At 44.3% G+C, this 20,980-nt stretch overlaps 1 protein-coding gene across 1 annotated transcript in view; it reads left to right on the forward strand.

The window, feature by feature from the left end:
- LOC134658675 (RNA-binding protein 25) overlaps window positions 1-20,980 on the forward strand; it is a 41,258-nt gene that overhangs the window by 3,067 nt on the left and 17,211 nt on the right. The window contains exons 4-11 of the mRNA XM_063514329.1: window positions 269-418; window positions 507-613; window positions 7,582-7,751; window positions 9,286-9,414; window positions 9,447-9,554; window positions 9,742-9,873; window positions 10,362-10,493; window positions 14,582-14,758. Of these exons, the coding sequence (XP_063370399.1) occupies window positions 269-418; window positions 507-613; window positions 7,582-7,751; window positions 9,286-9,414; window positions 9,447-9,554; window positions 9,742-9,873; window positions 10,362-10,493; window positions 14,582-14,758 (1,105 nt within the window). The remainder of the gene's footprint in view (window positions 1-268; window positions 419-506; window positions 614-7,581; window positions 7,752-9,285; window positions 9,415-9,446; window positions 9,555-9,741; window positions 9,874-10,361; window positions 10,494-14,581; window positions 14,759-20,980) is intronic.

Genomic DNA, 20,980 nt, shown 5'->3' on the forward strand with positions numbered 1-20,980 from the left:
TTAAAACAAAATATTCGAAACACTCGCTGAGATAACGCCAGAAATGTGTGAAAAAGTGATGAAAAACGCGATGAAAAGGGTTCGCATCTGCCAAGCTGCTAGAGGTGGACATTTGTCTGACATTATTTTCCATGTGTAATTGCTGACCCTACATATTATATTTAACAAGGAATACTTAATATTTTTTATGTTTTATAGAATAAAATTTCAAAAATAAAGTGTATACCTCTTATTTGGCCACCCTGTATATATATGTTCTCGTTTGCAGCGGAGCAGCGTTCCCGGATCGGCGCGGCGGAGGGCGGCGAGTACCTGGACGCGCGGCAGCGCGCGCTCGACGAGGCGGCCGCGCGCAAGCTGGCGCAGCTCATGCGCGACTACCAGGAGGACATCGCCAACTACGAGCAGCTGCAGCAAGGTAAACTACACTAGGCGGGGACCCCGGTATCCCCTTCCATCCACTCCGCATATCTGAGTGCGATTGAACGGTGCGTATCGGTTTTCAGAGGAGGCGATCTCCAAGACGGCGCGGGCGCTGGAGGAGGCGGACATCTCGGAGGAGAAGCGCGACGTCATCCACCGCGAGATTGGCAAGTTCCGAGAGAGCATGAAGGTACGCGGCCGAGCCGCCGCACCGACGCGCGCGGGCAGGCTCGGCGCCGCGCTGACGCAGAGACCGGGTCGAGCTCCAGGCGACTTCCTAACTAAACGGCTCGGTACCGGCGCGGCGTCTAGCCTCTTTAGATTCATTCGGGCGTTTAACGAAATTAATATCATTGCCCGTATATTGTGCTAGATTATTTGCTTAGTGGCGGAGTAAGTATTATGGTGAAATTTTCGGTACGAAGAGAAGCGAGGAGACGGGCCGCCTCGGGTCGTCGCTGCGCGGCCGCGTGTGCCGTGTCGGGGCCGGATGAGTGGTGAGTGTCTTGTTGTTTTGGCGGCTCCTCCGGCCTCGGGGCGACGGATGCCTACGTGATGTGCCACTTTATTGACCAAATTCATGTCCGATTGCGAGACTTTGGCTTCTCACCTGACAATCTTAGATGTAACTCGTATAGTACTACATGTCGTACATGAGAGAAGTGAGAAATTTTAATTTACGTCTGCAAACGAAGTCTGCGCCTTTCAGTGAGCAAGTTAGAAAAATACATTCGATATGGACCTTTATTTAAAAATACCAATGTTCTGTAAATTAAGAAATATAGTATCGTAAAATATAGTTGTTATGAATTTATGATGTACTGGCGTAAATATACCTCAACTCAGTAAACAACATTGGGGCCACTTTACGGGAGTCGGAGGATAGGGTCGCCTCGGCGGCCGGGGTAAAGTCGCCGCTTGCTATTTTCTGTCAATATTAAAGTCGACGTGGAACGTCAGCACGACCTGGAAATGTGCCATAGAAGCTCCGTTCATCACACTTTAACACATCGGTTCTAACTCCCGAGGAAAAGGGGTTCAAACTCCCAAGGAACACGGTGCAACAGATCGCACTAATGAAACAATTCGTAGAAGCCCAATCTCGACAGTGCGGGCGAGCGTCCAGTCGTTTATAACGTATCGATATATTTACTGCACCTAATTTTACCATAAAACGAGCGCCGTTCAGTCAGAATTATAAGCTAATCACCGGTCGAAAAACTGTAGACTAAATCGACTGAAATTATTTTCTCCGTAAAAATTGTCACACTTACGAATCGGCTCGTCTTCTCGGGAACATCGGCCGGGATCGCTACAATTCAGACTCGACGGCGCTCGCACCTTCCACTCCCCGAAGGGAACGCCACGCCGGGGCCACGTCTAGAATACGTTCGCCAATTTCGCTATATTAAAAATTTCAATCGCCCGAGAGGATCGTCAAAATTTTATAAACACGGAACGGACGAACGCGCATTATTATTTCGTCAGGTCCGTTCGCTTTTTGCGCCGCACCGGCTTCGTCGGAGGGAGCCACTCTCTCCATATTATCGTGTCGTATTCTTCTCGTGGTACCGGAGCGGTACAGGCCGGGTCCGGTGCCGGGCCCGGAGCCGGTGCCGGCCCGCGCCGCCGCGCGCGCGCATGTGAGTGGCGCCGCGCGGCGCGCCCGCGCCCGCGCCCCGATACACACACACACACACACACACACACCGCACCCTACCCGGGATGCTCCCGCCTCCCCGGCAGACTCTCCCGGTCCCGTTACCGGAATTAGGTAAATGAGTAGGTACGTGGACAGATCTCCGGCAGATCTACCCGGGCCCGCGGCCGCCAAAATTACCGTCCGTCTCGTATTCGTCGCCGTCGCGATCGGTTCGATCCCCCTCGTCTCCGTCGACGTGATTTTCGACTTAGATCGCTGATGATTTTCTTTTGGGGTTAGAAATTTGGATGAATGGACTGTAAATAAATAAGTGGGAGGTCGTAAAGTACGGTAGCGATCGAATGTATTTTGACGGACGGACTTCTTTGAATATGTTTATGAGTAGGGTATATACTTAATCGTTACGTTACGATTATATCTTAATTCGCCCTTCGTTTGTTACGTTTCCGCTTAGATTACTAAAACTAAACGACGGACTTAGAATTAAAACTGATAATTTGCGCTACGGGTGGATCAAAAGTATTTTGACGCTTTAATAATATGCTTTTGCTGAACTGGCGAGACGGTTAAGTAAAAGTTTCATTAATATTTAATGGTATATCCTCTGGCCTTCCTCACGGCAGTACGTCGAGACGACATAGAATCCCCTAACTTCTGTATATGATCATATAGTATGTTCGTCCATTCTGACCGAAGCCCTTGGAAAAAACCCCATTGTTTGAATTATTTCTGCACCTCACACTGGACGATCCGACGCTTTTTATGAAAGCTCTATAGCATTAAGATCAGTACCTCGACTAGGCCACTCATAAACCTAGATTTTGTTGCTTTAAAAAAGCCTTTACATGACCGGATTTGTGTTAGGGATCGTTATCATGCTGAAAAATCCAGCGAAGTGGCATATTTTCTTTTGTATATGGTATCATTTGTGTGTAGAGTAAATTTTCATATACATATCGATCTATTATCCCATCAGTTCGTACGAGAGGCCCGACTCCATGGCGAGAAAAATATCGCCAAGCCATTACGTTAGGGCCACCAATGCCACCAGGCTAGACTGGGTGGGTACCTGGTATCGCACAACGTGTCTTTTGTTATTAGGACGACGCACATACTTGATACCTTCCGACGACATTAAATTAAACTTGCTTTCGTCAATCCATAAAGTTTCTGACCAATCGGAACTTGTCCACAACTTGTCACGAATCGCAAATGCTAATTGGGATACCTTATTCTTTGCTGAAATATGTATATTTTTTTGAATGGGCGTCGACCATGTAATCCTTGCTCTATTAAGCGTAGTTTAATATTAAAAAACAACAACCTTTACGTTATAGTTTTTTTTCTACTCCAGCACTTAAATGTGTCAATTAAATGACTGACAGTGATATCTAAAGCAATGTCATTTGAATGCTTTGTCTATAGGCTCATAAGATGACTGCTAGCAGTCATCTTATGAGTATAATACAACTGCTTTATTTTTTTTTTTTAATACAAGTTCCGATCATTTTGATTGAAAGAGGTATGTTTTCATTTACAATAATAACTCTTTTTTTTTTTTAAATAATAACTCAATTTTTTTTAAATAATAACTCTTTTTTTTTAATAATAACTCTTTTTTTTTTAATAATAACTCTTTTTTTTTTTTTTTTTTTTTTTTTTTTTGCTGCAGCTGTCATAGAAAAAGTAATGTATGCAACAGCTCATAATTGGTTCTTAAAATTCTCGGGTCTTTTTTTACAAAACTCGACTACGTCTCGTTTTGTAACTTCGACCCTTGAATTTTAAGAACCCTTATTATATCACTGTTGCATAAACTACTATTTTCTACTCCAGCACTTAAATGTGTCAATTAAATGACTGACAGTGATATCTAAAGCAATGTCATTTGAATGCTTTGTCTATAGGCTCATAAGATGACTGCTAGCAGTCATCTTATGAGTATAATACAACTGCTTTATTTTTTTTTTTTAATACAAGTTCCGATCATTTTGATTGAAAGAGGTATGTTTTCATTTACAATAATAACTCTTTTTTTTTTTTAAATAATAACTCAATTTTTTTTAAATAATAACTCTTTTTTTTTAATAATAACTCTTTTTTTTTTAATAATAACTCTTTTTTTTTTTTTTTTTTTTTTGCTGCAGCTGTCATAGAAAAAGTAATGTATGCAACAGCTCATAATTGGTTCTTAAAATTCTCGGGTCTTTTTTTACAAAACTCGACTACGTCTCGTTTTGTAACTTCGACCCTTGAATTTTAAGAACCCTTATTATATCACTGTTGCATAAACTACTATTTTAGTTCATTTTTAATTGTTACTGTACTCTTCCAGGGGTCTTCTCCTGAAATATTTTTTATTACACGATCAGTTCTAGAAGTCGTTTTTCGAGGACAACCGCTTCTAGGCTTATTTGTGATACAGTTTCGAGCCTTGAACTGCTTATTCCAGACAGAAATCAGATGCAGTGATACACCAAAAGTCCGCGTAACCTCAGCTTGCTACTTACCTTTCTAAAGCGCAGCCGCACCAGCTTGCATGAAATCGTTCGAATATGCTTTATGTTTGGCATATTGAGAGAAGTATTCAGATGTAATTACTTCTAAAATATTTAAATTCTGCAGCTCTGTTCTCAAAAAAATTGTAAAAAAGAACCGTGTCAAAATACTTTTGAACCAGTAAATTGTCATTTTTTGTTGCCAAGTTTATATTTTCATTCGATGAAACTAAGCTTTTTACGTGTTTCAAGGAGCTTTTAACTTTTTAAGCCATTGATTAAATTATCAAAAAATCATTTGAATAAACTAATAGGTATGTTTCATACAATACTAAAGTTATTATAATTGCATTGTCAAAATACTTTTGGTCGCTACTGTAGATAATGATTACGCTAAGCTGGTACAAAACAAACGCTCCTTAATAACACGAACGACACGACATTAGATTTTTTGTGGACGTATCGGTCGCTTCCTTCCTTTTATTTAGTTTAAGCGTCGCATCTCACACTGCTGATATTAACTTCCGCCCCGCTTCTTAAATTAAATTTCCATACAATAATATACAGTAGCTAGTATTAGTATCGGGGTATAAAGTGAGACGGGCGCGAGCGCGGGCGCTCATCGGTCGGCGACGGCGAGACGACCCGGCGGCGACTCTGCGACGACGCGGCGACGACGGCACCTCGGCGGCACCCGCGTAAGTGCGAGTGAGACGGACTGTGAGAGCGAGATCGTTGCAGATGGCGGCGGCCGTACGCGCTGTTTCCGTATGATTCCGCTTTGTTTCCGCGGCGCCCACTCCCCCTACACTGCCATCCTGACGACACATATGTGCCTGACATCACTCCGTCTTACGTCACGGCCATCCTGACGACACGCCTGTCCCCGTTATCACTTCGTCCTAACGTCACGGCTATCCTGACAACATAACTGTCCCTGTCATCACGACACACTTCAAACATGTAGGTCATTATCATCCAGCAATACGACAATTAGAACCTTAATAAGGTTTTGACAGCCTACCTGAAATCCATATTTTGAACACTCAATTTCTACAATTTGAAATCAAAATTCATACCTAAATAAGCTCAATTAAACATGAAATCATTAATTATTACAGCAGATCAACATTGCGTTAACGCCAGAAAAATTTCCTTTTAAGTTATGGGCGAAAACAAAACCTCTTTATACCCAATAGTTCTTTAGTACTACCTCAACTCATATTTACCTACCTATTATCAACAAGCATTTCCGTCCTTTTTCCGTTATTTCCTCCTCGCATGTGTGAGTGGGTGCCGCGTTACATACTTCCACCAATGTTTGCGTGCCTCTGCCTTCACACCACATTTATCATGTTGAACTATGGCAATATTAGTTGTACACCTGAGCCAACAGTCCAACAATGTTTCGTTGAACTAGATTGTTATACACCTTTACTTACCACTCACTGATTGATTGACTCTCGACCAATCTCAGCGCACGAAGTTCTTAGGTAATTTATGGTAGGGCTTTTCATCCTTGGAAAAATAATAATGATTATTTATACTCGTAGGTCCAGAAACGCATAATGTATAATGCCGCGGACTGACTCGCGCAACCGCGAGAAAATTCACGAGATTTGTCTTCATGACAACAAATTAGATCAACTGATTTTGACGTTTTACCCTTTTCTTACTTATTTGGCAATGTGAATGAAAAAAATAAAAAAGCATTATATTTGAATAAACGATTAATTACGTTAGTCACGTTTAGTCGTGTCCATGCAATATGTGGAAACGAAAACCCTGTAATCTGACATAGATCCATTCCAGTAAATTCAATTGCTTTTCTTCATTTATGTGTAGAGGCAGAGGCACTTATTTTACAATATTTGTAGTGTTTACTTGTGAATATTTTTTACTATTTTAACTTGGGTCCGCCGCAATCTTAAAAAATATATACATATTCCATTCATTCCACTTTGCATTTTTTATAACAAGTTTATGCACTTTTTTGCACTACTAATAGATATTAATCACAAAATGGAACTTAAACAAGTGTGCAATAGTAACGATTGCGGCGGGGCCAAGCTATAGAATTATCTTACTATTGTAAACATTATCTCGAGAATAAGATCTACTACTGGGGATAGTATCAGATGAGTATAACCGCAACTGGTCATATATAACGATGAATTATAAAATCCACCAGATACATGTTATCGGACTAGTTTACAAGACGTTCGTATTTGTTTTAACAATGGCGTAAAGGTATAGTGGTAACTATACTCGTAGTGAGTGCGTTTTGGGGAAAGGGTTCCAACATGTATCAGATAAATAGAATACTATTTTTGGCACACCTCAGTAAACGATATAGAAATACAATTGAACAAAAGAAGTATTAAACGGGAGTCTATGGTTAATTTTTTTTTACGCTATTTGCTACGTGTTTTTAAATAATTGCACCAGCGCTAAACATAAACAATTTGCACTGATTTAAACTTTCACGATTTTTACACATTATTAAATTGTATTAAGTCCCGTTGTACAATTTAATAATAAACAATTTAGTTTAATTTTGAGAGATTTTTTTCTACCGCTGTGTTCAATTTTGAATTCCATAAACAATAAGTTAGTTTCCGGATCCGAAGTCACGAAAGCTCATGCGCAGGACGCAGGACACCATGCTGAAGTGAAGGTCATTTGTGAGATGCCGGAATGCCCCAATTTGCACTGCACATGGTGTCAATATCAGTCCATATCATTAAACATATCTTAAATCTAATGTAATTGAGGAATTACATTAGATTTAAGATATGTTTAATGATATGGACTGTAGTGTCTGTAATAATAAGTCTCACTTGGAACGTTCACTGCAGCGTCATCTTTGTACATTTTTTCGCGTATCCTCAACGCGTCTCTATTCACCTGATACTGAACCCAATACTTTAGTATGTTTTGCTATAGTCAGTCGCGTATCTAATCTTCTCGTCGTGATATGTGTCGTTTGTCGCGTAGGACGAGGCGGAGGTGGTGGTGCGCCGCAAGCGCGACAAGGACCCCAAGGACGACAGGGACAAGGAGCGCGAGCCGCGCGAGCGGGAGAGAGAGCGGGACCGCGACCGCGAGCGAGAGCGGGACAGGGATAAGGACAAGGACAAGGATCGGCGCAGGAGGAGTTTGTCCAGGTCAGTGCCTAACAATATGTCAATGTTAAAATAAACACAATTTATACTTTTAAATTTTGTTCCATTCTAGATAATGTGACTACTAATGTACCTGTACCTACTTGGGTCAAAAATTTTTTTAGTAAATGTTAAGATTATGCGACTTTCCTGTGGACATCATAAAATAAACGGACTAAAAAGCCAAATTTTCTTACTTTTTCCTTTAAATGAAGTTGCTAGTTTTCTGTAAACAATGGAAACACTGAAAATAGATGCCTGTAACGGATTTACAGCACTGAATAAATTCTATAAGTATTCGGTACACAAAGTTATATACGTAAAACTCTTAAATATTTTTTTTTTACTTTAGGCACAGAATAACTAATAGTACTACCGTACAGAAAATTCACTCCTTCACAAAAGTCAGATTTAGGTATAAAATTACACCTATATCGCCGCCTGCAAGCAAAATTGAAACTTATAACCGCGCACGAACCGTGAATCTCCTTTGCGCGCCGCAGTTTTATGACCGAGCTGTGAGTGTCGGCACGGGGTTATCACTTGACAAGTTTTTATACCTAAAGTCTATTTTTTTATTCGGTAGACTGAAATGACATTTCATAGTATGAACATCATGTGTCATTTCATACTATGAAATGTCATTTTAGTCTACCGAATAAAAAAATTGACTTAATACCCACTGATTTATTATTTTTAAGATAAATATGTAGGAATTACAAACGTTGATTATGTAAACATACATTTTTTATCCGGAGATAGTATGTCTGATTCTCACGTAAGTAAGTTTCGAAGCCATTGTGTATTTTCAATTTTGCGCGAGCGCCGCGTGACACGACTATCGTGCACGCCGAGCGGCAGCCCACTGCCATACGCCTGTCCGATGGGCGCGCCGGCCAAATGTACCTAAACTGCGGAGTGACACTGAGAGAGTGACTGCTTTAGGTTACTTAATTGACAGACTCGTCTTAGATCCTGGGTCAAATCTTCAATTAAAGAAGGAGCTTTGAGATCTCTTGGGTTTTCTTAAATATTTTATCGTTTTAATGTTTCGTAATGAACTAACTAGCGTAACATGCGGAGTCCGTCCACCCCGCCGCCGCCTTATCTTAACGAGTGAAGCAATTTCACACTTATTGAAACGACAGATTTTCTTATTTTCATGCTTCTGGTACACATAGCCTTTTGTAAGTATCGCGAGTTTTAAAAACCTCAAAAATATGGCACATGTATGGCATAACGTTCGGATGACATAGTCTTTTATTATGTATTCCACTTATATGTATATCATATACTATGTAATTTTCATTTGCTACGATCCAGGCAGTCGATCCACACACCCTCATTGCTTTCATAGTTTTCTATAATCCTCGCAGCTTCATTTAGAATTTCTCGAAGTGCATTTGCACAGGTAATACTATCTATTCTCCACTATTTATGAAATCTTCTGTCGCCCCATCTTTCTAACATACCCAAGCCGTCTTAATAATTGTAACATTCTGGAATGATTATATTTGACATATCTGTGGACACACAGGAGCAAGGAACGCCGCGACGACCGCGACAAGGAGCGCGAGCGGGAGCGGGACAAGGAGCGCGAGCGGGAGCGGGAGGAGCGCGAGCGGGACCGCGAGCGGGAGCGGGAGCGAGAGCGGGAGCGGGAGAGGTAAGACGAGCCCTATGTTACCAACACAGGAGCAAGGAACGCCGCGACGACCGCGACAAGGAGCGCGAGCGGGAGCGGGACAAGGAGCGCGAGCGGGAGCGGGAGGAGCGCGAGCGGGAGCGGGAGCGGGAGCGGGAGAGGTAAGACGAGCCCTATGTTACCAACACAGGAGCAAGGAACGCCGCGACGACCGCGACAAGGAGCGCGAGCGGGAGCGGGACAAGGAGCGCGAGCGGGAGCGGGAGGAGCGCGAGCGGGACCGCGAGCGGGAGCGGGAGCGAGAGCGGGAGCGGGAGAGGTAAGACGAGCCCTATGTTACCAACACAGGAGCAAGGAACGCCGCGACGACCGCGACAAGGAGCGCGAGCGGGAGCGGGACAAGGAGCGCGAGCGGGAGCGGGACAAGGAGCGCGAGCGGGACCGCGAGCGGGAGCGGGAGCGAGAGCGGGAGCGGGAGAGGTAAGACGAGCCCTATGTTACCAACACAGGAGCAAGGAACGCCGCGACGACCGCGACAAGGAGCGCGAGCGGGAGCGGGACAAGGAGCGCGAGCGGGAGCGGGACAAGGAGCGCGAGCGGGACCGCGAGCGGGAGCGGGAGCGAGAGCGGGAGCGGGAGAGGTAAGACGAGCCCTATGTTACCAACACAGGAGCAAGGAACGCCGCGACGACCGCGACAAGGAGCGCGAGCGGGAGCGGGACAAGGAGCGCGAGCGGGAGCGGGACAAGGAGCGCGAGCGGGAGCGGGAGCGAGAGCGGGAGCGGGAGAGGTAAGACGAGCCCTATGTTACCAACACAGGAGCAAGGAACGCCGCGACAAGGAGCGCGAGCGGGAGCGGGACAAGGAGCGCGAGCGGGAGCGGGAGGAGCGCGAGCGGGACCGCGAGCGGGAGCGGGAGCGAGAGCGGGAGCGGGAGAGGTAAGACGAGCCCTATGTTACCAACACAGGAGCAAGGAACGCCGCGACGACCGCGACAAGGAGCGCGAGCGGGAGCGGGACAAGGAGCGCGAGCGGGAGCGGGACAAGGAGCGCGAGCGGGACCGCGAGCGGGAGCGGGAGCGAGAGCGGGAGCGGGAGAGGTAAGACGAGCCCTATGTTACCAACACAGGAGCAAGGAACGCCGCGACGACCGCGACAAGGAGCGCGAGCGGGAGCGGGACAAGGAGCGCGAGCGGGAGCGGGACAAGGAGCGCGAGCGGGAGCGGGAGCGAGAGCGGGAGCGGGAGAGGTAAGACGAGCCCTATGTTACCAACACAGGAGCAAGGAACGCCGCGACAAGGAGCGCGAGCGGGAGCGGGACAAGGAGCGCGAGCGGGAGCGGGAGGAGCGCGAGCGGGACCGCGAGCGGGAGCGGGAGCGAGAGCGGGAGCGGGAGAGGTAAGACGAGCCCTATGTTACCAACACAGGAGCAAGGAACGCCGCGACAAGGAGCGCGAGCGGGAGCGGGACAAGGAGCGCGAGCGGGAGCGGGAGGAGCGCGAGCGGGACCGCGAGCGGGAGCGGGAGCGAGAGCGGGAGCGGGAGAGGTAAGACGAGCCCTATGTTACCAACACAGGAGCAAGGAACGCCGCGACGACCGCGACAAGGAGCGCGAGCGGGAGCGGGACAAGGAGCGCGAGCGGGAGCGGGAGGAGCGCGAGCGGGACCGCGAGCGGGAGCGGGAGCGAGAGCGGGAGCGGGAGAGGTAAGACGAGCCCTATGTTACCAACACAGGAGCAAGGAACGCCGCGACGACCGCGACAAGGAGCGCGAGCGGGAGCGGGACAAGGAGCGCGAGCGGGAGCGGGAGGAGCGCGAGCGGGACCGCGAGCGGGAGCGGGAGCGAGAGCGGGAGCGGGAGAGGTAAGACGAGCCCTATGTTACCAACACAGGAGCAAGGAACGCCGCGACGACCGCGACAAGGAGCGCGAGCGGGAGCGGGACAAGGAGCGCGAGCGGGAGCGGGAGGAGCGCGAGCGGGAGCGGGAGCGGGAGCGGGAGAGGTAAGACGAGCCCTATGTTACCAACACAGGAGCAAGGAACGCCGCGACGACCGCGACAAGGAGCGCGAGCGGGAGCGGGACAAGGAGCGCGAGCGGGAGCGGGAGGAGCGCGAGCGGGACCGCGAGCGGGAGCGGGAGCGAGAGCGGGAGCGGGAGAGGTAAGACGAGCCCTATGTTACCAACACAGGAGCAAGGAACGCCGCGACGACCGCGACAAGGAGCGCGAGCGGGAGCGGGACAAGGAGCGCGAGCGGGAGCGGGAGGAGCGCGAGCGGGAGCGGGAGCGAGAGCGGGAACGGGAGCGGGAGAGGTACGACCAGCCCTATGGAACTATGCCCTTTAACATAACACTTGCACACTGTGTGCTGTCAACATCGCTGCCTAGTTAGCTCGGTTTAACTCTATTATAGCTAGGTTTTCATCCCTGCCCTAGTAGCACGGTCGCATTTTTATCATTTATCACCATGCCTGTCACGTTCTAACAAGTATGTAAGTGCGAAAGTGACGGGCTTAGTGATAGTGGATAAAAAATGGAACCGTGCTGAGCCCGCTGGACGTTTAACCGAGTTTTCGTCGGATACTCGGATATTTTTCTCTCAACTAAATGTATTATGAAAATCATTGAGGTATATAACAAGAGACGACATCTCGAACAAAATGTTTCCGCACCTCAGAGAAGTGTATGCATGCATGCGAAGCCGAAAATTGTTAATAAAGACGCCACGAGTATTTTTTGACTCAGTTAAACAACGTTGCATACAATACTTTTTCTACGACCAAACATTTACTTTGAAAACTAAATAATAGTAAATCAACAGTTATTCCATTGCTTACCGATGAAATGTTATTCCATCCCTTTTATTATATTTTCTTGTGCTATTGTTGCAACTTTTTAACACGCACGAAGACATTTTTTTTTTTTTTTTTTTTTTAATTTTCTGTACATGTGTGGCATCTCGCCAGTGGTCGGTGACGTACTAAAAGCAAAGAAGTGCATGCACTTCTCTGAGGTGCGGAAACATTTTGTTCGAGATGTCGTCTCTTGTATTATACCTCAATGATGAAAATCGATCACTACTTCACTACCGTACACATATGCAAACATGTACACTTGATCGTCGAACAAATTTGAACATGTCCATGTTTCCAGGGAGCTGCGCGAGCGAGAACGAGAGCGCGAGATCCGGGAGCGGGAGCGCGAGAGAGAGCGGGACAGAGAGAGGTTTGTGCTTATTTGATATTTTACGATTTCGATAACGCGATATCGAATGGCGGCCGTGTTGGCGGGAATTGGAAATAATTATGTACCTACTGGCTGGGACCGAGATATGGCGGCGTGCAGGAGGCGAGTAGGGCTGTGCTAAGATGGAGTCGGTTTAAACATCAGGTATCGCTGCGCAGGGACAGGCCTAACATACAACTAATCTAATAGGTACATATGTATAGGCATGAAACTGTTGGCACCATTTTTTATTTAGAAACTAGATTGTTTTTTTTTGTCTGTGTATTCAATTCTTATTATTCTTTTTTTATTTTCAAACTGTGTGATTTGTGTGTTTTTTACACAACGATTTAATTGTTCATCAGTGTACAGAGGAATTACAGCAGTGCAGGGACATGGAACATGTGAAAATATCGAAACGATTCCAATGACACGGCGAGGCGGCTATTCATACGATTAAATCTTCAACAAATCCAAAGTTGTTTGTAATCACTAGATATGAGATTTGCAGTTTAATCTCCACAAGTTAACATGTAACGTTGTTAAAGTGTAGAGGTGCGCCCCTGCACTGCGCGTTATCGCCGCGCGCAGTGCACGCGACACCCGCCGCCGCGCGCGCGTCACACAAACCATTTATACAAAAAACTCGCAATTATTGACTAAAAATTTGTAACACATGTACCTACCTATATCAATCCATGTTTAGGGCAGTCGCGTTTGACAAATACCAAAAAATCCAATACAAATAGTAAAAACACTTTTATATTCCGGTATTTTTGCCGTAAAATCGAGATAGAGAATGTTATTACACGGATTGTCGTAACTTGTGAATATGCGATGTTGAATGTTCATAAAAAAAAATTTGATCGGTTATACAGTGTTTGTGTATTGAAGATCGTATAGTGAAGCAGAGCAGCGATATAGAGCGAAGTGAAGACTAAACGGCATGGGGCTGAAGCTGTTCGTGCCGGGGCCGGTGGCGGCGCTGTGCCCGTACATACGCACGCGGCACGAGATCGCGCGCGACCTGCGCCGCCAGCGCGGCCTGTACGTGCGCTCACAAGTCTCACGACCCGAGTGGTCATACCACATACTAAATATTGCTACAAGTGCTATAACTCTACAAGTTTGGCTCGGCCAACCTTCTTGTGAATGACGAAGACGGTATATTTGTAATGAAACACCGAGGAAGGTGTAGGCATTTTGTATTCCGCCCCTCCTTTCTGACGACAATGCTTGACCAATGGTAATATATTAACCTTTTAACCGCCAGCAATTTTTGATCGAGCGTGCTCGTGTCGCCACCGACAGTAATTGTACCACGCAGAGTAAGGTTGGCATAGTTGCGGGAGTTATAAATGTGCTGTAGAAACCAAATCAGATCTTTGTCTTATTTATCAGACTGTGGCGAAATGAGCTGGATATGTAATGTCTTATATATCAGACTCTGACGGTTAAAGGGTTAATACGGTTTATCGATCTTTAAAACGGGACGCCAGGGATCGGATACCGGTATTTTTTGTATGGGAACGGAAACGGTATTTTTTCGTTCTTTGCTAATTACTTCATTTCTAATTGGGCAATCTAATAATACGAAGTCGTAACCTAAAAACACAACTGAGTCCTACATTTCTAGTATAAAATAATTCGCAAAATATGGTTATTTCTAAGTTTTTGCAAAAAACCGGTTCCGATCCCTGCGGGACGCAACGCAAGTGATCAAAAGTTGTAAGTTGCTGTCGGAATACGAGTATAAGAAAGATATAACCAGATCTCAAAAAAAAATTCAGCCGAGGCAAAATTGCGAAAAAAGTGATCGCCATTTTTATTAACTCTGTCTTCTATGGGCTGGCTGCGTTGAAAACCTACAAGCTATACTCAACCATTCTTTCACCTGTTTTCTTTTGTGAGGTGTCCAATAAAGTCAGTTGGAATTTGTCTCACACATAGATTTATTTTACAGAGAACGTGAACGCGACCGCGACCGCGAGCGGTCCCGCGACCGCGACCGCGACCGCTCGCGCTCGCGAGGCCGCGGCGAGGCCGAGTCGCGCCGCTCCCGGGAGCTCGAGGAGGAGGCCAAGGAGAAGAAGCGGCTCGAGAAGAAGGCCAAGGAGAAGGAGGCCGCCTACCAGGAGAGGTGAGTGTCACAGTACAAGAACAGTAGTGAATCTTCATAGAAATGTGCCGCTGCCGGCTTGAATGTGTGCGTGCGCGCCGGGCGCCGTGTACGCACGCGCTGCCACGCACACATTCGCATAATATACGGGGGAATACGGTGGCGGCAGTGTGGGCCGTACCGCGACTGAGATCGCGCGCATTCGAGTACGCTCGCATTTCCCTACCCTTAGATAGATAGATAGATAGATAGATAGCGTTTATTGGTAAAAAGTAATATTTTACATGTCAACAGTTATACAGTTCATCAGTATTTACATATTGCGGTAAATTTAATTTCATTGTAATAATTCAAGTAAGTACTTTAATCAAGGAAAGTCACATACTAGTATACATTCAAGCAAATTAAATTATTAAAATAATATATGTCATATTTATAGTTTAATTAAGTATCTATTTGTCAGTTTACAATTTTTTACAGATGTTGGTTGTTCCCTGTGAGGAATTCATCGATAGTGTAGTAAGCTTTTTCTTGGAGCAGCATTTTTAAATTACGTGCAAATATTTGGTCACTGGTGGAATCAACTATTGCCTTAGGTAGCGAATTATACAATTTGGGTCCCATGACACCGAGCGACTTTCGAAGCTTTGCTAGCCTATATCTCGGAACAAGTAGCTGGTTTTGTCGTCGAGTGCTTCTAACATCAGTCCGAGTGAGAGTTACGTAATTATGTAGATTTTCCCGTACATGCGTGCAGGCGATTTGTATATAAATACTTGGTAACGTGAGTATTTTATGCTTCCTGAACAATTCTTGTGCCGGGTAGTCTAATGGTTTGTTATCAATTAGGCGTAATGCGCGTTTTTGTAATTTAAACAGTCTTTCTCGGTCGGCTGCTGTTCCCCATAGGTCTACGCCCTGAATAAGTATGGAATGGAAGTAGCCATAGTAAGCCTTTTTCAGGTTTTCAGTAGATAAGACTGTTTACAAGCCTGGAAAGTGCGTAATTGGCCGAGGCTAGTTTGTCGCAGCGTGCGTCAATGTGCGCACTCCACGTAAGGACAGCGTCAATAATAAAGCCTAAGTACTTGACTTGACGTACTTGAGGGACTGTTACATTATTTATTTCTATATTTAACTCGTCAATAGCAGCAGTGCGTAGTTGAAAATGAATTAAATTGGTTTTTTCGATGTTTAAAAGCATGCCGTTGGCTGTGAACCATTTGGTTATTTCGAGCATTGCTTTGTTGACGTTATGTTTCAATGTTGTAAGATTTTCGGCATTAACAATGACGCAAGTGTCATCCGCAAACATGACATACTCAAGTTCGGGGCAGGCTGTTGTAATATCGTTTACTAGAATTAAAAAAAGATTATTCCCCATGGTAGATCCTTGAGGAACAGAGCAACCGCTGATAGTTTCGGGTTTCGATTTTGAGTTTAGGACGTAGGTTGATTGTTTCCGATTTGTTAAGAACGAAACAATTGCGCCGTATATTTTACCTTTAAAACCGTAGCGTTCGAGCTTCCTAAGTAGCAGCGAGTGGTCGATCATCTCGAAGGCGCGCGAGAGGTCGCAGAGTATCGCTGCGACCTGCCGCCCCCCCTCGAGGTGGGTAAGCACACGCTCCACCAGGTCTCGCGCCGCGTGCGTTGTTGAGCGCCCAGCTTGGTATGCAAACTGCTGTTTGTTCAATAAGTTGTTTGAAACAAAGTGTTTCATTATCTGAAGACTTAACATGTATTCAAAAACTTTTGAAATTATAGGTATTAACGATATTGGTCGAAAACATTTAGGCAGATGCATCTCACCTTTCCCTTTGTAGATTGGTTGAACCTTTACTAATTTTAGGACATCGGGATACACACCTACATTCATGCATTTATTAAACATATTAAGCAATATTGAAATAACAACGGGCGGCAGGTAATCGAGAACGTGCGTCGACATTTCATTGATATCTTTTGATTCTTTTCGTTTAATGTTTTTAAAAGCGTTTATTATGTCTGATAATGTGAAGTATTCGAAATTAAACGTTAGTGATAATGACATAAGGTGTCGTTCTAAGTACGCGAGGGCGGTGTTTACACAGGGCTTTGTATTGTTATCGCTCGTGTGCGCATAGTACCGGTTCAGCTGATCGGCCGCCGAGGATGCGCGCGCGCCTTCGCATTCGCCAGCCGACACGCTCACGAGAACATCAATCGCACTACTCTTACCTTTTTTAGATCTACATGTTTCGGACGAAATGACACGCCAGATGCGGCGGCTCATGTCGTCTTGGCTGTTGGATATCTGATTGTTTATATATTCGCTTCGTGCATCTTTTAACGCGGTCCATAATTTTGATTCTAGCAATAGTAAGTTATCACAACGCCGTTCGGTGGTATGAGGGGTTTTTGATAATTTAGTTTTTATACTACAGATATCGTAGCGTAACTGACGAATATTATCGTTGACCCATATATTAACATTGTGTCTTATTTGAGTTTTTTTTAATGGAAAATAAATGTTATAGTAATGTTTTATTACATTCACTAAGAGTTCCATTGTTTTGGCAGGACAAGGGCTTTTGTTTAACAGAGAGTCCCAGTCATAAGAGTCTAGGGCGAGATAGAAATTATTGATATTTTGTTGGGAAAAGATACGTTTAAATGTATGTGTGCAAGTTGTTATTTTAGGAATATTTAATGTTACGCACGTACTTAGATGATCGGAAACATGGAAATCCTCACAGGTTACATTACGTATATCTACTTTAGGTACATTTGTATAGACATGATCAATGCAAGTTTTAGACAATTTAGATATTCTAGTTGGAATAGTTACTAATTGTGTATAACCAAACTGTTTAATAGTATACAACAAATTTTTGGAATTACTACATGTAGTTAATAAATCTATATTTATATCACCTACAACAATCACTCTGTAGTTTTGAAGGGCAGGTAAGCTTAATAATTGGGATAATTTAGCAAAGAAAGTAGGTACGTCACCGTTTGGAGGTCTGTACACACACACCACAATCAGGTTGAGGCCTATGCATTCCACTGCACAGGTTTCAAATTGGGACTCCTCGGACAGGCTGCAGACTTCTTGCCGCTCGATGGTCACTAGTCCCGACCTAGCGTAGACGCAGGCGCCTCCTCCCATTTTGGTGGATCTGCAGTACTGGGCTCGTAGCTTGTAGTTCAGGATGTTAACGGATGTTATCTGCGCCGTCTGGAGCCAGTGTTCCGTAAGGCACAGTACGTCAATCTGGTCTTGTTGCAGTTGTAATTCGCATTCTAATTTAGATGTTTTATTTCCGAGGCGGTTAATGTTTTGGTGCACTACACGTATGTAAGTGGGTTTATCTGGAATTTTGGTAGGTGATGTATTTTTATTTGGGAGATCGATTCTCCCTCGGGCGGAGAAAGGGCTGCCATTCTGAAATGCTGGTGTTAAGAGGCCATACATCTGTATTTAAGAAATCTTCATATACGGCTATCGGAATGCTTATTTTAAACGAATTATACGTTTCGTGCTTTGATTTTATCAGTTCGGCTGTGTATTGAACACCGTCACGAATTGTTTTTAAGTGTTTGATAACACTGTCAGGGGACGTGTCTTTTTCAAAGTAACATCCGTGGAAATACTTCAATACTTGAACTCCGCCTATTTCTGTGTTTTTTGCTGTGCCTTTAATATTCAGGGATGGCTTAAAGTTGCGCCGGCGATGGTGACGGGTTTGAAATGTTTGCCAGTCATTGTTATTTTTTTCGACTTTATTTATTGTAGTTAAGTCTATATTCTCGTCATTTGACTGGGGTAGGTCATGTACTAATATGTCTTGAATCACGGAATGCGGTACATTTTGGTCAATTTTAATTTCATTGTCTTGTTTTGTCTTAGGTTTCATGTTGGCGGTTCGTGGTTGAGAGATTGCTAATCGCCCGTTCGCCTCTCGCTTTTGCTGTGGCTTTCGTTGAGCTGCGAGTCGTTCCTTAGAACGGGCCGCAGCACTGCGTACTGGCCGGGTGGGAGCGTGCGTAAGAGCGGGACGGCTAGTAGGCGTTGAGGCATTGCTCGATGCGGCGGGGGTTGATGTTACATTGGTCTGGTTCATCGAGCCAGGTTTTGTTGTTTTGATTTGTGGGTTGATGGATCCTTCACATTTTGTCACATTTGAAACGGTTTTTAGATCACTTATTTCGTTTGATATTTCGTCTAGTTTCTCAAATATAGACGTGATTTTTTGTTCTATGGGTTGTAAAACACTTTGAAGGATGATTTTCATTTGTTCACTGTCAATTGGCGACATTTTAAACGATATTTGCGATAGTCATTCGAGCGAGCTAACTGTGACGCGCCGCCTACCGCGCAAGACTGACCTTACCGGCTTTAATTTATACCTCATTTATGAATTGATAGAACATTTCATTATATTATATAAATAGAAACCTAGTGCTACTCATAATACGCTAATAATATTTAACTAAAAATAAGTGACAACCCTAAGCGCCAACGCAAGAGTAGGTAAATAACTTGCCGAGCGGCCTTAGATTCACTACTGTTCTTAGTGTACTGTGTCAGTGTCGGCCACAGACTTAAATATACCGTAGATAAAGCAAATATCACGATTTGTATTGAAACCGAGTGTGCCGACTTTTTACCACCTACTGTGACGTCACGGCCGCAATTTAGTGATGGGAAACCCTAACCGATTCGAAGACACCGATGCCCCTCTGCCCCGCTACGATTCAACTGTCTTTCTCATACTTATAGATTTTTTGACGACCGGTCTGGCCTAGTGGGTGGTGACCCTGCCTGTGAAGCCGCAGTCCCGGGTTCGAATCCCAGTATTGGGCATTTATTTGTGTGATGAGCACAGATATTTGTTCCCGAGTCATGGTTGTTTTCTATGTATTTAAGTATTTGTATATTATATATATCGTTGTCTGAGTACCCACAACACAAGCTTTCTTGAGCTTACCGTGGGGCTTAGTCAATTTGTGTAATAATGTCCTATAATATTTATTTATTATTTTTTATTATTTATTTATTATTATATCTGCGGTCTCGCTCGCTCACTCCCCGCTCCCCCGCGTACCACGCCAAAATTCACAAATCGATTGTCATGCATGAATAACATCGATTTGCTGACAGACGAATGATCTTCTTCCCAACTTTTCCCTTCAATGAAACTATGACTGGATCATGTGGAAAACAAAAATAATGAAAATTTTTTTGAAACACGGTAGTAATTTATAAACATACTAAACGTATAAACATATATTCGTATATGTTCAAATTACCCTCCTTTTTTAATAATAACGATTAAATTGTTTTTTTTTAATACTAGATAATTAAATATCATTCGTCTGTTCGAAATCGAGTAATCGATTAGAATCGATTATTGATATTGTAGAACGAAGAACACTAGTCGCTAAATTTGACGGACGAATGAGAAATGGCCTGTACCACGAAGTCGAAGCGATGCGCGACAGTATCGCTAGTTCCGATATTCATTGACTCTTTAACACACAACGTCAGATCAAACGCTCAAAGCAAACGCGCAATGTAATGTAAATATAGTTTTGTAACGTTAATCTATAGTTACTTAGGTATATTATTGGAAACACAACTTGGAATACTTAAAAAATTGTTTTAAAGTTAATTTATGCATAATATCATTTTAAAATTACTTACCTGTGATAGGAAATATGTCCTTGCCCTTGGGTGCTTGCAATTTTTGGGCTGTTGCAGTTACTTATCACGCAACGAGGCATTTTTTAATTTATTACGAACTACCGGCTGCACCAACTGACGCGCGTGGACTGTCAGTAGCGACGGTCAACCTCGACGATTCGTCGGGGTTCGGACACGCGAAGTAGATGCATTTGCGTCATCTAGGTATATTTAAGTCTGTGGTGTCGGCACAGAGTGTTTAGTACCAGGAGAGGTGAGCAGCGAGGACGAGGAGGTAGCTCGAGGAGGAAGAGGACGAAGTATCATGGAGTTTCGTAAACATCAGCTTCCTCTCCGTTTATGGGTCAAGATAAGGTATCATATTTTCTTACTCGAGTAGAAAAATATTGTCATTTCGATCGAGAATTATTTATTTACGATTAGGTAAAGCTAGCTAGGTCGTTTTGTAGCTAAAGCACAATTTAGTATATTATACATTACGATACAAATGTGAAAAGTAGGAAAATCGCAAAGAGTAGCGATAAATTGAAACACGATCGAAGGGAGCTTTT

The sequence above is a fragment of the Cydia amplana genome, chromosome 23 (genome assembly GCF_948474715.1).
Source record: "Cydia amplana chromosome 23, ilCydAmpl1.1, whole genome shotgun sequence".
NCBI lineage: Eukaryota > Metazoa > Arthropoda > Insecta > Lepidoptera > Tortricidae > Cydia > Cydia amplana.